This window comes from Carassius carassius, chromosome 40, assembly GCF_963082965.1.
Source record: "Carassius carassius chromosome 40, fCarCar2.1, whole genome shotgun sequence".
Taxonomy (NCBI): Eukaryota; Metazoa; Chordata; class Actinopteri; order Cypriniformes; family Cyprinidae; genus Carassius; species Carassius carassius.
Genome location: NC_081794.1, coordinates 4,195,048 through 4,212,394, shown reverse-complemented (window position 1 = coordinate 4,212,394; position 17,347 = coordinate 4,195,048). Strand labels below are relative to the sequence as shown.

The window sequence follows — 17,347 nt, the reverse complement described above, 5'->3', positions numbered from 1 at the left end:
ACAGTTGATGTCAATCCAACATCGTTTATCAGTCTTAACTGATATCATATGTCGGTGGACGACAGTGTAAGTAGTCTCTGACAACAAGTCAGGCTTGCACTTAATGTAAATAGATACTGATTCTTTTAACATTATATCAAATGTTGCAACGGCTGACATAAGGCTTATGCATGTGTTCATTTGTAAATAAAGGCTAACAAAATGTAATCCACAGCACACACGTCTCAACATTACGATATAAAACAGGACAAAAGCCTATTTAAGTCCTCTTTCTATAGCCTACAACTTTTACACATGCTCCAGCTACATTTTTATTTCCATACTTTTTAATTACTTCTGTATAAAACAGTTTAAAATCACCCAAAGACGCAGGACTTTTATTATACAACTCTTTGACAAATTGCAGATGACAACAGTTTCCAAGCTAGGATTGGTTAAATAAAATGTTTAAGGTGGGGCTCAGCAAAGGTGTATTTGCATGCACATTGTAGATATCTATAAACGTATTTTGACTAGTCAAATTGTTAATTCCAGATATCTACATTGCAATTACGCCTAGTAACAAAGCTAAATGCAGATATCTCTAAATCTAGTTCTTCCTAGTCACAAATCTGATTGGGATATCCATAATTAAATTGCAGATATCTTTAAATGAGTTTTGACTAGTCATAATTCCAATTCAAGATATCTTTAAATATGATTTGCCTAGTCAAAATTCCAATTAAAGATATCTGCAACTGTAATTTGACTAGTCATAAATGAATTGCAGATATCTACAAATGTATTTTGGATATCTTTAAAAATTTGGAATTAAAGATATTTTGACTAGGCAAATCATATTTAAAGATATCTTGAATTGGAATTACGACTAGTCAAAACTCAATTGAAGATATCTGAAAATATTTTTCAATGGAAGTCAATGGAAGGTTATGACTAGTCGTAATAGCATTGTAGATATCTGGAATGTGTATTATGACTAGTCAAAATGATATTGTAGATATCTTCAATGCATATTATGACTAGTCATAATCACATTGTAGATATCTTAATTCCAATTACGACGAGTCATAATTACAATATAGATATCTGGAATTACAATTGTGACTATCCGAAATTATATTTATGAATAGTCAAAAAAAGGTTTTAAATGTTAAAACGGCTTGCCATAGTTTTGACTAGTCATAAAGTATTTAGAGATATCTCTAATCCGATTTCTTACAAGTGCAATTATAATTGCAGATATCTCTAATTATCATTGTGACTAGTCGAATTATAATTATGACTATCCGAAATTATATTTATGGATAGTCAAAAAAAGGTTTTAAATGCTAAAACGGCTTGCGATAACTATCGCTATCTGCCCCAAACTATTCATTATCCGCCTGCTGCTGCTGTTGTTGTCTTTGGATACAGGAAGAAGAATCGGAAATGACGCATATTTTGCGTCTTGTTGTCCGTACGTCCAGACGCTAACCGTGCGTCGCCGTTTACATCGGGATTGGTAACTCTCTCTGCTCACGCATGTAAACGGGTTATCCCGAATGTTTCAGAAACCCAAATAGTGACCTTAACCCGACCATAACCCGAATTTTAACAGCATGTAAACGTAGTCATTGTCACCTCGTGATCTGTGTTACACTGCCTCCCTCTACTGGATAGCAACGTCAACTGATGATTTGAAATAAATGGATGCTGACAAAACCGTTTTGAAAATGCTCACCCAGAGTGACTAAGCACTGTTATGTAATCAGATTTAAACAAAAAGCATGTATGCTTATCCACTTTCTTATTGTTTGTTTATATCTATAACATCCGTTATGTTCTTTTGACCAACTGTTATGAAGTATCAGCTATCAGCATTATATAATATCTCTGATTTGGAGTTTCCATGTGGCAGAATGTGATATATATGTGTATGTATATATATATATATATATATATATATATATATATATATATATATATATATATATATATATTACTTTACTGATAGTTTGGACTGCTTTTTTAATGAATGCTCGACATGTAACAAATATCAGGGTTGGACAAAATTCAAACCAACGATAGCTAATTAGAATAAAGCAAATATTTAGACAAAAATTAAACAATATTCTGATACATTCTAATACATGTTCTCAAATAATTACAGATTAAGATTAAACTATTGAACTAATATTGATATTGTGCTATACTGAGCTATAACCACACACATGTACTTATAATAAACATTAGAAAATGTCAAAATTCCTTCATACTGTTTTTTAAATTTTACATAACAAAATAAAACAACATTATTGGAGTATATTTTACAAGTAAATACTATTTTCATTTTTTAAATTCACGTTTATTGCAGTGTTTGTAATTATTTGCAATTTCTGAGTAATTTTTCAGTGTACTGATGATCTATGATTATGAAAATTAACAAAATGATCATGTACAATATGTATTATAATGAACAACATGTGGGGCAATATATGCTTTTAACATACCAAGAATCTAATCAGATTATTTTAAATCTAAAAGGTATTGTTATTGAAATGATTTGCATTTTAATCCTGCTTCATTGAAATGTAAATCAAATAACAGTCTTTAGTCCTGTTTGCTATTGTTTAAGAATAGTGCAATAGGGGTGGTGTTGGTGCAGTGGATAAGACACATGCCTTTGGTGTGAGAGACCCGGGTTCGAATCCACTGTGTGACACCAATGTGTCCCTGAGCAAGGCACATAACCCCTAATTGCTCCAGAGGCGTGCGACCTCTGACATATATAGCAATTGTAAGTTGCTTTGGATAAAAGTGTCAGCTAAATGTAATGCAAATATGTGGAATATTTTGGGCAAACCCTATAAAATATCTGTTTGTTGTGCATGTTTACTTTTATCTATAGCAGACACTTTTATCCAAAGCAAGTTTTTCATAGTAGATTTACAATGGCATTGTTATCCAAAGTACATTTTTAGTGAAGAAAAATGCAATAAAAGTCTGAATGAATAGTACATTTTAGGCAAGGTAATCTATAGGTATATATTGTTTGTTTTAGGAGATTAAAGGGAGAAACTCAAATAGCCAAAGCCTTAATTAGAAGCTGTTCCTTGTGTGTTTATTGAATCTGTGTTGATCTATCATTAAAGCCTGCTGCTGTTATTTGTTGACAATGTAAATGTACTGCATTGGAACAGGCTGTTCATGTGTAGTGTTACTTACCACACAGTCTGGGGCCATTTGTTTGAGGATAGAGGGCAAAACAGCTTGTTCTTGTTAGAAAGCAAACAGCTCTGAATGATTGACAGAAAATCGCTGAAATTAAATCTCAAAGGAATAGTTCACCCCAAAATTTAAATTTGCTCAACATTTACTTCCTCAGGCCATCCCTAAATCCCTTGCTCACCGATGAATCCTCTTCAGTGAATGGGTGCCGTCAGAATGAGTCCAAACAGCTGATAAAATTACGGTTGATTAAAGTTACAAAGCCTTAATGATAGATTTGTTTCTTATAAGCCCACAGCTTTTTACTTCACAAGACATTGATTGACTGGAGTCGTGTGGATTATTGTGATGTTTTTATCAGCTGTTTGGACGGCACCCAAAAAAAAGACACTGTACTCAGCGAATCTTTTGTTTATTTTAACTACTAAAGCTCAAAGTCATATAAATATGTAATGTGGAATCTACAGCAGGCATTATTCAAATAAACAAAATTTACTAATTTAATAATAATGAGGAATATGCTCTCACATTAATGGATTATTAACAGAAATGTCATCAGATTAAAAAATAAATAAAAAAACCTTAAGGCAGCATTTCCATAAATTGCTGGTGAAGTATCAGTAAACCGTTCACAGTGCTTTTAATAAAGATAAACTGACACAACAAGTGTGTGAAGTGCTTTTAGGTCAGTTTTCACAAACAGGTTTAAATAAAATTATCAAATTAAATAAATGTAAAGGGAAAACAAACGAAAAGAATCATTTCAGAGTGACTGAACAGCCATTACTTATAGTCACGGCCTCTTGTAACAACTCAAAATAACTCATCTTTGCACCGAGACACATGTCCGATAGAAAAATAAACAAGTATGACTCATTCTATATCAGGCAAATATTTGTAAAGTAAACCGGTGTGTATGTCTGAGGTACATAAGGACAGAGTTCAAGAGGTTCATCTAGGTTCAGAAGATATTACTGATTGCATATTTAAACACATATAATTCAGAACCTTAAAATGAGCATGCAAAAATATTGCGACATACTGTTGACCCTGTGTTTTCCTTTTAAAAGTAATACCAGTTACAGTACAATGTCAACAACAAAGTGCAAAGAGTTTTAAAGGGATAGTTTGCCCCCCCCCCCCCCCCCCCAAATTTTATCCTGTCATCATTTACTTATCCTTGTGTTGTTCCAAACGTCCTTCCATGGAGGAAAAATGTAATTATTTGGCAGAATGTTCACCCTGTTCTTTCCATACAATGAAATTGAATAGGATGCAACAACAAATGACATTCAGCATCATTCACGTCAAGTGGATGATGCCGAACGGAGTTAAAGAAGAAGATTTTCAGGAAATAACTACTTCAATTTCAGCATTACCTCATACAAATCTAACATGTGGCTAAAAGATTATAAATCATGGAATACTTATAGAATCTATGAGTGACTTTGAGAATCAAAAAATCTCTTTTTATGTTCTATGGGGGGGAAAAAATCATACTGCTTTGCAATGGCATGAGGGTGAGTAAAAAGGATGGAATTGATATTTTTGGGGATTTCCATACATCAAGCTCAGGTCCTGACCAGCAGTCTATTATTATGTTGTCTACTATACTCTCTACATTATAAAACAGAACTACTGTCTCAACAGTAGCATCTTGATTAAAAATATATGTTGTCTTCATTAAGAATATTGACTTTAAGAAACTACAAAACCGCTTAAAATACTGTCTTATACTGTACATACTGCATACAGTAAGGTCCTAAAATCAAAGACCAAAGAAAAAATCTCAGACTTTCAATGCATGTTTTTACAGTAATACAGCTTCTTTGGTATCTAATGCAGCAATTATTTGTAGCAAACATATAAAATGTTTTTTTTTCTTTTCGTCTCACTATAATATGCAATCAGCTCTTATTTTTTGTGCTGTTATACCACTTCCTTATGGCCACCCCACTAGTGCTGCTAATCACACACAGCGCTCCTCCCAGACTCCACCATGTCGGTTTGCGGTTGAGGAAAAGGAACTGCAGAAGGAATGCCAGGACCACATCCATCGTCCTCATCAGTGCAACAGGTCCTGCTTTCTCAATCTGTAGGGCTTTGGTAAGGAACGTCTGGCCAGCTATACCAAGCACCCCGATGGCCATGAGCGTCCACCTGTCCCAGCCGCAGAACGGAATGGTCCATTCGTCCAAGATGAACAAAACAATGACACACTCGATGAGTCCCAGGACTGCATAGTACCACACAGAGAGGTAGTAATGAACACTTTTCCCTATTTTTCTCAGAATTACCATAGTGCAAGCCGCTCCGATCGCCCCAGCAAAGGCAGCCACCGTGCCTTTGATGTGATTGGTGTAGTCTCCTTCGATCCCTAACAGCTCTCCACCAAAGAGGAAGGGAGGTCTGGCTATCAGTATGACACCGGTGAGCGTAAAAATTGTAAAAACAATGTCCCATACGGTGCACCTCTCCTTGAGGAAAATCCAAGCCAGCAAGGATGTGAAGACTGGATTACTGAACACTATAACTGTGGCATCTGCTAGGGGCATCTGCAGAACTGCATAATACAACAAGATCATGGCGTTGGAGCCCAGGAACCCTCTGAAGAACAGGTAGATTCGCATATCTCTAGGTCCCAAAAAACCAGTACTGAAAAAAATAAAGGTTGTAGGTTATTTCCACATTGTGGAGTCAAATTATTATCGAATCTAACTACAGGGTGAAGAGATTTATACTTGTAATACATTACACATTCATAAGTAGTATTTTAGATTGATACTTACTTGAAAATGTATCAGATTTATACTTGTTTTATGGATTCTTTTAATGTATCAGATTCATACTTGTATTTTAAAGCCTTACTTGTAAGATATCAGATCCATACTTGTATTATAGAGTCTTAAGATATCAGATCCATACTTGTATTATAGAGTCTTAAGATATCAGATCCATACTTGTATTATAGAGTCTTAAGATATCAGATTCATACTCGTATTATAGAGTCTTGTATCATATAAGATAGCTAGATTTTTGTAATATATCAGATTCAAGCTTGTAACATCAGATCCATACTTGTATTGTAGATTCTTGTAATATATCATATTGTATTTGTAATACGTTTATATTTGTCCTATGGATTCCTACTTGTTATATATAAGATATGTACTTTTTTATCATAAATTCAGACTTGTAATATATCAGATTCATACTTGTATTACAAATTCATACGTGTATAATATTTTTTACTTGTAATACATTCGATTTATATTTGTTTTATACTATCATACTTGTATTATATCTTCTTGTAATATATCAGATTCATAATTGTATTATACATTCATACTTGTACTATAGATTCTTAATTGTTATATATCAGATTCAAACTTGTAACATCAGATTCATACTTGTAATATATCAGATTCATACTTGTATTCTAAATTCATACTTGTATGATATATTCTTACTTGTAATACATCAGATTTATATTTGTTTTATACTATCATACTTGTGTTACATATTCTTACTTGTTATTTACCAGATTCATATTTGTATTATACATTCAAACTCCTATTATAGATTCTTAAATTGTAATATATCCGATTCTTACTTGAATTATAGATTCATACTTGTAATATAGATTCTTGTAATATATCAGATTCATACTTTCATCATAACAGATTCATACTTGTTTCATAGATTCTTTCATAGATTTTTACTCATATGATAGATTCATACTTGTAATATATCATGGCTGGCATGACAAACAGCATCTGGAAGAAGCACCGAATTGCACTGATTTCTATGGCGTGTATCCCCTCAATTTTCTTCACAAGAAGAGCGGCAGAGGAGAAGAAGACGGATGCTAACAAGGTGTACAGGAGGCCCAGCCCCGGACATGCTGGTTTCTTTTCTGTGGATGAATATAAAAAAACTGCTTTACATCACACCTGTTAGTCAGTTACACATAAATAAGATGGTATGCTGAATAAATATTAGTTTTGACTGCATAAACAAATATTTGCTGAAAAAATACACTAAGTGCCGACAATTCAAATAAATTATCCTTGTGACCAAGGTTGAGCAAAATTCAGATTTGAAGAACTTGTTCCCTTTCAATTCCTGAGTGTGAATTTAAATTTGGCCACCAACCACAGAAGGGAAAATTAGAATGACAGGGAAATAAATTTACTGAATTTCAAAACTGGAATTTGAATTTCTTTCAAAGCTTCTTTTTTTTTACGGACAGCAGAATTCACAACAATATACTTAGCATTTAGGCACTTCAAGCTAAAATTGCTCCAATGGTGGAAAAAATTCATTGTTATGAATTTACATCAAGTTCAAGAAACATTTTTTTAAAAATGCTTTTTATATAAAACTGCAAATGACATGTTAAACTGACATTTACCACAACAAAATTAACCTTGGTTACTATTTATAAACCATTGTAAAAACAAATTAACCATGGTTTTGCTACACTAACCATAGAATCAGAATCAGAATCAGAAAGAGCTTTATTGCCCAGTATGCTTGCGCATACAAGGAATTTGTTTTAGTGACATAAGCTTCCAGTAAACAGAGACAACAACACACAGACAAAAAAAAAAAAAAAAAAAAAAACATTTACTGGAGAATTACAAATTGGCAGATAAATAAGTGTATAAACAATTGTGCTATAAATGATAATGGAATAGGATTGAGTGAGATGCAGGAATGTTCTAGGATGGAGGGGTAACAAATAAATATAAGGATATTGCACATTTTTGCATAAGCATAAGTTTAAGTGGGAAACATTTAACTGTTCATGAGGTAGATTGCCTGGGGGAAGAAACTATTCTTGTGCCTTGCTGTTCTTGTATTTGCGGCTCTGAGGCGCCGGCCAGATGGCAAAAGTTCAAAGATGGGCTGACTTGGATGTGAGGGATCCAGAGTGATTTTCTGAGTCCTTTTCCTCACTCTGGATGTGTACAGTTCTTGGAGGGTGGGCAGGGGAGCACCAATAATCCTTTCAGCAGTCCGAACAGTTCTCTGTAGTCTTCTGATATCTGATTTTGTAGCTGAACCAAACCAGACAGTAATTGAAGTACACAGGACTGACTCAATGACGGCTGAGTAGAACTGTTTCAGCAGCTCCTGTGGCAGGTTAAACTTCCTCAGCTGGCGAAGGAAGTACAACCTTTGTTGGGCTTTTTTCACAATGGAGCCAATGTGATTGTCCCACTTCAGGTCCTGAGAGATAGTGGTGCCCAGGAACCTGAATGACTCCACTGCAGCCACAGTGCTGTTCATGATGGTGAATGGGGGGAGTGCAGGGGGGTTTCTCCTAAAGTCCACAGTCATCTCCACTGTTTTGAGCGTGTTCAGCTCCAGGTTGTTAAGACTGCACCAGACAGCCAGCTGCTCAACCTCCTGTCTGTAAGCAGACTCGTCACCGTCCTGGATGAGGCCGATGACTGTAGTGTCGTCTGCAAACTTCAGGAGCTTGACAGAGGGGTCTTTAGAGGTGCAGTCGTTGGTGTACAGGGAGAAGAGCAGAGGGGAGAGAACACATCCCTGAGGGGCACCAGTGTTGGTGGAGCAGCTGTTTGACATGAATTTCCCCAGTCTCACTAACTGTTGCCTATCTGTCAGAAAGCTGGTGATCCACTGACAGATAGAGCTAGGAACAGAGAGCTGGGTCAGTTTGGTCTGGAGGGTTGTTGGGATGATGGTTTAGGTATTTGTAGTAAAACTGTGGTTATACAAATGGTAATCAACATGCCAAAAACATGGTTACTACACTTTTACTATAATAAAACCATGGTTGATTTTCTTAAGGTAATATTTATTCACTGGAGCACCCTATGAAAGCACTTTAGCATCAGTTTTTTTAGGCAAACTGTTTGCACAAATGATGGAAATGAGTCATGAGAAGTACACAGCATGATTTGGCTTTGTGGGGAGTGATCTGAATTTTGATCTTGGTGTGGAATGAGATGGAGGCAGCAAAACAGCTTGAATCTCAACACACTGTTGGTGATTCTGACACTGTGAAATCAAACGTGACGGCAAGGATTACCCAACCAAACACAACTTAACTACCTGTTGGTGAGCTTTGCTCATGCTTAATCAGGTTGTGTGGTTGCCAACATTGGACAAACGCCAAACTGTATCAAATGTCTCTTGAGGACCTGGCCTCAAACATAGATCATGGGCCCTGGAACATAACACATTCCCAACAATACAGGTTAAGTTAAAATAAACAACTTCACCAGATTGTTTAGAGAGAACACTACGGAAAGAAAAAATATTCTGTTTCCTGGTGTGATTCACATACAGTAATTCAGACAAAGCCAGTCTGTTCTTATGATAAGAAATTCTGGTTAATCTTTCCCTGTGAAAATATGTAATTATATTTCCTTTTCTTGTAAGAGACAAGAAGACAACCTAAAAATGCTTTATGAAATAAAATGGAAACACCAAGTACATGATACTTGAATATGGTGATCATTTAGTACCATAATGTACGCTAAATCAAAGTATGGTAAATCAATTGGATATCATCACTAAAGCAAGCATCTATAGTGTTCCTTAAGACTGTACTTGCCTGGTCATACAAAACCTCATTTACAAATACAGTAGGAAAAACAGCCAAGCCTGATACAGTGTAAGTGTTCCCCTTTCAAAAGTTACAATGGTAAGCAGAGTTTCCTACAACAGAGTGTTACGGTTGGGTTCCAGCCGGAAATAAAAATCCCATTCATTTCTCCATTGGAAAAAACGATTTTCTACACTTCTTAAATTTCCAAAACCAAGAAGACTATTGAAAAGTAGACTGGACCTGTTTTACTTTATTGTGTTACAGTACACACAATTGTGGAAAATTAGCCACCCCTGTAATCAAAAATGCAAATATAAATCCCATATAAATTTATCAGTATTGAGCGGTAGAAATAATAACTGTAAAAACTTTATATTTTGGTTATAAGGTGGCTATAAGTAACCACAGTATATTTTAAAAGCGGAAACAATGGTTACTGTTGTAATGTGTGTGTGTGTGTGTGTGTGTGTGTGTGTGTGTGTGTGTAAGGGGCTTGATACAATGTAACTGTTCCGTCAGCTTTTATGAAGAGAAGTTACCATGGTAACTGTCATTCATCCCATAATATTAAGGTACTGTAAAATCGCTATAAATTGATAAGCGATCACATTCAAAACAATCAGAAATATGTTCTGTTGGTAAAATCTGATTTACTTATGCTTAATTTGTGATTGCATATGGCTAATACAAAGTTACCTTAGATTTACTGTCGTATCAATGGTACTCTTAAAAAAGATGGGGTTACCATGATGAATGTGTGTTAGAGATCTGCAAAGTCATGTCAAATCATTTCTGGTAGGTTTCTGATACCAAGTTACCATAGCTTTATTGTAGCTGTATCAATAATTATAGTAACTGTTGTACATAACAGTGGAAAACATGGTAACTGTATGTAAAATGCTTGATAAAATATAACTGTTCTTGTTAGCTTTTATTAAAAATCACCATGGTAACCCTACTATTTATTCCATATTTACTACAGGACCCGGTAATAACATTAGTATTGATGGAATCATATAAAACAATGGTTACATTATGTAAGGGATTTGTCATAGATACTACAGCTATTATTAAAACTCTAAAGTCATGGTAAATTAACATGGAATTTCCTTGTTTAACAGTTTAAGAAACAGTTTTTTAAAACATTTATTTCATTATTAATTCATGAAAGGTTGCTATAATACCAAGTTATCGTATATTTATTATAGTAGTAGGCTATCAATAGTTACAGTAACAGTAGTTTTTAAAGTGCAGTACCATGGTTTTAATGGTGAATTTAACCGCTCTCGATTGCTGTAACACTGAAAGTGTCACAGAGGTCACACAGGTGTAGTAATAGAAACAACAGAAAAAGATCGATCGGAGATTACATTCAGAGTCCATAGCTCTTTAATAAATGATATCTTCCGATCATGTAAGAGATAAGCTCATTTTACCTTTTTGAACTGTGTTTGCTCCAGTGTCCTCCTCCTCCTCATCATCATCATCATCCTGATCGCGGTCAGGGTCGTTTCTCTTACAGCAAACCGGAAAACAAACCCGGTAAAACCCCGTGACATTGTCCAGCCGGGAGTCTTCTGCGTCCACTGGCACTTCTGATCGACTTCGCAGCTCAATTTCATCCCCAACGTCCCCATCGTCAACTTCATGATAAAGCACCCCGATGTCGTCCGCTGTATAAGGGACAGCAGACAAATCTGTGTCATTATTACTCACGGAGCCATTGCGCTGTCTAATATCATCCATGACAGAGGACAACCGCTGCTCGGCATACCTTGAACACGCGTCTTGACACACGGTTGCCTTCGAGTAGATATGGTACCGAGCAACAAGTTAAATAATTAACCTTGTACAAGGAAATAGATTTTTTCGTTCCTATGCCGCTAGAGGAAGACAAAATGCGTTTGAAGAGCTGTTGGACGACGATGAGGTTTCCCAGCGTGTTTGAGAATAAAGACACACACAAGTGCGTTACTTGTATGTCGATGTCATTAGATATTCTCGAGTCTTGGCGTTTAGTTCATATTTCACCAAATAGTTTTTGGCTGAATGAAAACGAAGCATTTATGAACATTTTTTGGTTTCTTTTGAGTTTCTGCAATGGAAGCTCCAGTCGTCAACTCAAATTATTTGTGAGTAAACAAACTGGAAACTTGGTAAAAAAGCTCTTTCTGACTTCTGAGGAAAGTTTTTTATGACTGGTTTCAGCCATTAGATTCACACTTTCACTTAAAATCCCTGCATCAGGACAAAGCAGGTTCATATTTTTTAAAGGTTTTATTAGTTCTAACAAAAACAAGTACAGTAAACTAACCTTCCCTCCCACATTTACTTTACCTCTGTAACTGAAATCTAAGTCTATTGCAATCTGATTAATCAAAACAAGATTCAAAACTATCTCACCCAATGTGGTCGATTTTGTTTAAAAAAGTTAAAAAATGTCTTTTTACATCGCCGTAAAAATGTAAACAGTTCATTTGGCAGATTGTTACTACGTCAACACTTAACTGATTTGAATTTTGTTTGTTTTCTTATTAAACTCTACCTCTTTAGTGACTACATGGCAAGCATGAGAATATGTTAACAACAACTTTTGCTGAAAAGAGACAAAAAAACTGCAAAAATGAAATGTGCATAACATATGGTAACAACACAGAAAAAGACACAATGGGCAATTCTAAAGAGGCATCCATCTGGAATTATTATTTTTAGCGCTAGGCTAGATCATGCATGTAGTTTCACAATAGGCTTGTCTGTGTCAGGGTCTGGTTCTCTATGCTTCTTGGCATCCTAACTGCTTAGGTCGATCATCAAGTGCTCGTAGATCTGCGTCTTCCCTTTAAAGCTGGACGCCAGCAGGAACTCTCGGTTGTCAATGGACACCAGCGAGAATGCTCTTGGCGCCTGGACGTTGAGCTCCTGGAAGTGCACAAACTGGCCCTTCTTGGTGTCCCACTGATAGACCTGCGTTAGCGAGTAGTCGCTGCCTAGGATGGCGTACTGCCAGTTGCCGATGGAGATGGGCTGGAAGACCATGGATCCCCGCGAGGGCATTGTCTGTATCTCTGTGAACATGGAGCCATCCCACTTCATCACCTTGGAGTCGCCAATGAAGCGCGTCAGGCAGACAAACAGCTCCCCCTTCACCTTAAAGTGCTTGACGGCGTAGACGTCCTCCATCTCTGGAATGTCCGTCCGTCTGTCGAACTGCTTCTGGCTTCTGCTCCACTGGTAGATAACGGGCCGCTGCGAGCTGCTAGACAAAATAAGATGAGGTTTGTCTGCGATATCCAGATACTCCACGTCCGTGTCACGGTACCAGGGATGGAGAGACTGGTGAGAGTAGAAGCCGTTGCCGTTCCACTTGTACACCGTGGTGGAGCCAGCCTTCGAGCTGTCTGCTATCACGAAGAAGAACTCACCGTCCACGCGGAACGTCTCGATGTCGTTGGGTTTTCTGATTTTCAGGATGTCAATGTCCTGGATTTTTATGAATTTGTTGGCAGAGCTGTCCATTTTGTAGATGTGAGAGCCACCGAAAAGTTGGGCGACTACGATGAAGAGGTGGTTATCGATGACCATTGGCTTGCAGACTACTGTGGAAGTGCCTGTAATGACAACCACAGAAATGTCATTCAAAATCAATTCAGTCAATCAGCATCCGCATTAAATGTACCGTATTAGCCAGTTTTTGTGGTGCTGCAATTGGCGGATTCAGATCAGAGCAGCATTGCACTCTGGGTAGGAGGTGTGATGTGTGATGCTCACTCTCTATGGTGTCATAAGCCCTGAACTCCATGTTGACGTGGTCCCATTCCATAAAGCTGCATTTTCCAGAGAAAGGTTGGGCGTATAAGACATACTGATCATTCCCATACGTAAAGGCCTCCACAGATATGGACTCAAATGCAAAGGTTTTCTTTAAAGCAAACTCTACAACAAACAAACAAAGATTCATTTGTTAATGAGATTTGATGGCTAAATCGTGTTTCAAAGCTTTCTTACAGAGTTCCAAAAATCCATAAATATATTTATGGAAATATAAATATATTCCAGTGCTATCCACATTGAATCAGTGCACTAACATATATATTATATGGCAAATCTCAACAATTTGACTGTTTACATTATCACCCAGTTCTAAACCGCTAAATGTGGACAATTGTAAAATTAGTTATTATAAATATTAACATAATTGTGTGTGTGTGTGTGTGTGTGTGTGTGTGTGTGTGTGTGTGTGTGTGTATTGTGAAAGGCTATACAAATACAATCGCCTTTACTTGATATTTCTGTTAGCTTTGAGGCTAATGGACAATATATTAGCCTGGCCAATTTATTGTTTATATTTATCCATTTTGAGATTATTGGACTATAAATGTATGAACTATTATTAAATATTACTAAAAGTTTACATTTGTAATTTTTTTTTTTTTTTTTGATGATTTTGGTTTAGTTCAAAAAAAAATTTCTTACAAAAAAGTTATTTTGATATCTACATACTTTTTTTGTACCTTCTAAAAAATTTTATACATTTGAAATTTACATTCATTCTCATTCAGAAAAAAGCTGTGCATAATTACCTGCTGTAATGCAGTCAAAGGACCGAGGCACCAGGTCATTTATCTTCCTTCCTTGATAGAGTGGAGGTCCACTGCAGTATACCTGATCCACAGTTGCATTAGTGCTGTACATCCATTCCACCAGCCACTTCAACTTACAGTCACAATTGAACATGTTTCCTCTGAGATCCCTGCTCAGTGGATTTACAGATTATATTTAAATCACTTTTTCTTGTATATCATATAACAAGAAAAGTAGACATGTGCTGTAAAATACATACACTTTTGTTAAGGCATCCATTCCTTTGAAAATATCTTTGGGCAGCGTCTCAAGATTATTGTAGGCAAGACTCCTAACAAACAAAAATGGTTAGGTAAAACTTTACAGTAATAATTTTTTTTGTTAACATTAGTTAACTACATTAGTTTACATGAACTAAAAAAAGACAAATTCTTGTAAACTATTTATTAATCTTAATGTTAATCTCAACATTTACTGACTAACATAAGCACATTTACATCAATTAACGTGAAAGAAATGGCTAATGTATATATATATATATAATATTATATAATACATAATTAAATAAAATAGTATAATAATGTTTGTGTGTTTTATACTCACAGGTGAATGAGAGATTTCAAACCTCTGAAGGCGTGGGGCGAAAGCGACTCGATTTTGTTGTTTTCAATAAATCTGAAACGGTGTTGCATTTATATTGAAACTGAATGGTAATCTAAAAAGACTGAATGATGACGTTTTCAAACATAGAAAATCAACTCACAGATATTCCAGATGTGGCAGGCCTTGAAAAGCATCTTCGTCAATGAAGACAAAAGAATTGGCTGTAAACAATCTAAGAAGTCATAAAAAAAACAGTTTCAGTGGTTTAAAAGTTTGTTTCTCTATATTAAAGGAATAGTTCACCCAAGAAAAAAAAGATAACTTGAAAATCGCTCACCAATGGATTCTCGACAGTGAATGGGTGCCGTCAGAATGAGAATCCAAACAGCTGATAAAAACATCACAATAATCCACAAGTAATTCACAAGTAATTTTATCCAGTGAAAATGTCATCTAGAGGAATATAAACAAATCAAGAACTGTTTACATGTGAAAACAAAGAACAGCTCTAAACATATATGTGGTGGGTTTTGATGTGAAAGGACAAGAGGGGATGGACTTTTAAGTGTTATTATGGATCTTGGCCACAAGTCACAGTTTCAAGTTTCAAATCTTGATGAAGGATTTGTAATTTACAAACATGCAACATTTTTCTTCAGAACATGTTAACTGATGGACTGGACTGATGTGGATTATTGTGATGTTTTTATCAGCTGTTTGGACTCTCATTCTGACGGCACCCATTCACTGCAGAGCATCCATTGGTGAGCAAGTGATGTAATGCTACATTTCTCCAAATCTGTTCTGATGAAGAAACAAATTCATCGAAATAAATATTGGATGACCTTAGGCTATTTTCATTTTTGGGTGAACTTTTCCTTTATGCAACGTTTCATTTGTTAACACAAGATATCTGTGAACATTTCAGAAGTTAAATCAGCCCCAGACATGAGTCTGTCACAGACACACCATTATTTGCATGTACCCATTCAGACTGGTATTTTCACATAATCATCTTCTAAATTCTAAGTTAGTGCACAATCAGACACCGGGTAGAAAAGATGAAAGACTGGTCATATTAAGCATAATACTGCCATTTGCATTTTCCCTTCAGCTTTACTTCCTTCCTTCAAGCTTTTCCGAGGCACATTTCAAAGGATTGGAGCAAGTCGGTGTGACATTATAAAACTGCAGAGATTTCCTTATTTGTTTATCGTGAGGACAGGGCAATGTCCCTCACAGAGCAGAAGCATTGCATAATATTCACACCAATTTAAAGGCTTTGAGAAATTAGACACGCTGAAGAATGTCCCCAAGCAGGCCATTTTAAAAGGGGGGCGGACTGTAATTGCTTAGAACAAACATTAGACCACTTAACATGGTGATCACCCCATCCTAATAAAGAAAAAGAAAGAAAAAAACACACATAACACTAACAGAAACTCACAGAAGCTGAAGGGATGGCGTGTGGAGAAAGCTTCCCCCTGCAATCTCACTGAACCCAGACTTCACAAATGACCTGTTAGGAAAAGAGTCAGTGTAATTTAGATGTAAACAAGGCATGCAGAACATATAAAACACATGCATATTCGCAGATTCATGCATTCGAATCTTCATGTAGGTTATGCATTGTATTGTTCTATTAAACCGTACTGTACCTGGAACATAACGTGGATTGTAAACAGGACACTTACAGTGAGACGACATCGGGAGGGAAGCTGTGTGGCACAGATCTCACGTTTTCACACAAGGCGTTATCTTTGGTGCACGTGCATCCAGAGGGGCATCTGGGCTGTTTGCCTCTTCTGCTCTCCGCTAACAGCAGTAGTGTGGCGACCCAGAGCAGAAAAGTGTATCCTCTTCTGCTCCTGTGTGCATGTCCCATTGTGTTCCTGAGTGCCGCGGGCTGCTGTGGTGTTTTCTCCGCTGATGAGTGCTGCTCTGCTGCTCGCCTCTCTTCACTTGTGTCCGTGTGATGAATGTCTATGTCTCAGTGTCAGGCGCTCGTCCAAACGATTCGTTCTGCTACAATGGAAATATCCAGCGGGCTTGGATTTCCTTAGTTGCATGCAGATTTTGATAATAAACCAGATTCTTCTTGGCTAAGCAATTGAGAAAAAATAAAATAAAATGTGAAAATGAAAGTGAAAAGAAAAAAATAATATAGCTATCGGACCAAAATATTTTCCTTGGCGACGTGGTGGTAAAGCGTTAAACAATTCCTTCAGATCCTGGGAGAATCCCTCTTTTGCATCATGATGTACCAGCTGCTGTCCAATGGTGTTATTACTGTGAATGCGCATGAACCAAATCCATGAATAATGATAGTGAGAATATTCATGAGGCTTTGGAGACATGCACCTGCGCCCC

General features: G+C 36.4%; 2 protein-coding genes across 2 annotated transcripts; both read right to left on the bottom strand.

The window, feature by feature from the left end:
* Positions 1-4,922: 4,922 nt before the first annotated feature.
* LOC132121989 (solute carrier family 35 member G1-like) lies at positions 4,923-11,780 on the bottom strand. Its single transcript, XM_059531767.1, has 3 exons — positions 11,230-11,780; positions 6,949-7,123; positions 4,923-5,862 (listed from the first exon to the last, which is right to left on the bottom strand). The coding sequence occupies exons 1-3, from the start codon at positions 11,537-11,539 to the stop codon at positions 5,115-5,117; spliced, it is 1,233 nt and encodes a 410-aa protein (XP_059387750.1). The 5' UTR covers positions 11,540-11,780; the 3' UTR covers positions 4,923-5,114.
* A 275-nt stretch (positions 11,781-12,055) lies between these two features.
* On the bottom strand, positions 12,056-17,314 carry lgi1b (leucine-rich, glioma inactivated 1b). Its single transcript, XM_059531765.1, has 8 exons — positions 16,672-17,314; positions 16,425-16,496; positions 15,138-15,209; positions 14,978-15,049; positions 14,634-14,705; positions 14,374-14,543; positions 13,562-13,726; positions 12,056-13,401 (listed from the first exon to the last, which is right to left on the bottom strand). The coding sequence occupies exons 1-8, from the start codon at positions 16,860-16,862 to the stop codon at positions 12,584-12,586; spliced, it is 1,632 nt and encodes a 543-aa protein (XP_059387748.1). The 5' UTR covers positions 16,863-17,314; the 3' UTR covers positions 12,056-12,583.
* Between the last annotated feature and the right edge of the window lie 33 nt (positions 17,315-17,347).

Excerpts from the sequence above, each read along its gene's own strand:
- lgi1b (XM_059531765.1), bottom strand. The coding sequence starts at position 16,862 with ATGGGACATGCACACAGGAGCAGAAGAGGATACACTTTTCTGCTCTGG. Across the intron at positions 16,497-16,671 it reads CCTCCCGATGTCGTCTCACT|GTCATTTGTGAAGTCTGGGT; the intron begins GTAAGTGTCCTG and ends TTTTCCTAACAG. Across the intron at positions 13,402-13,561 it reads GGCTTATGACACCATAGAGA|GCACTTCCACAGTAGTCTGC; the intron begins GTGAGCATCACA and ends TTGTCATTACAG.
- LOC132121989 (XM_059531767.1), bottom strand. The coding sequence starts at position 11,539 with ATGGATGATATTAGACAGCGCAATGGCTCCGTGAGTAATAATGACACA. Across the intron at positions 7,124-11,229 it reads AGCAAACACAGTTCAAAAAG|AAAAGAAACCAGCATGTCCG; the intron begins GTAAAATGAGCT and ends ATTCATCCACAG. Across the intron at positions 5,863-6,948 it reads CCAGCCATGATATATTACAA|TACTGGTTTTTTGGGACCTA; the intron begins GTATGAATCTAT and ends TATTTTTTTCAG.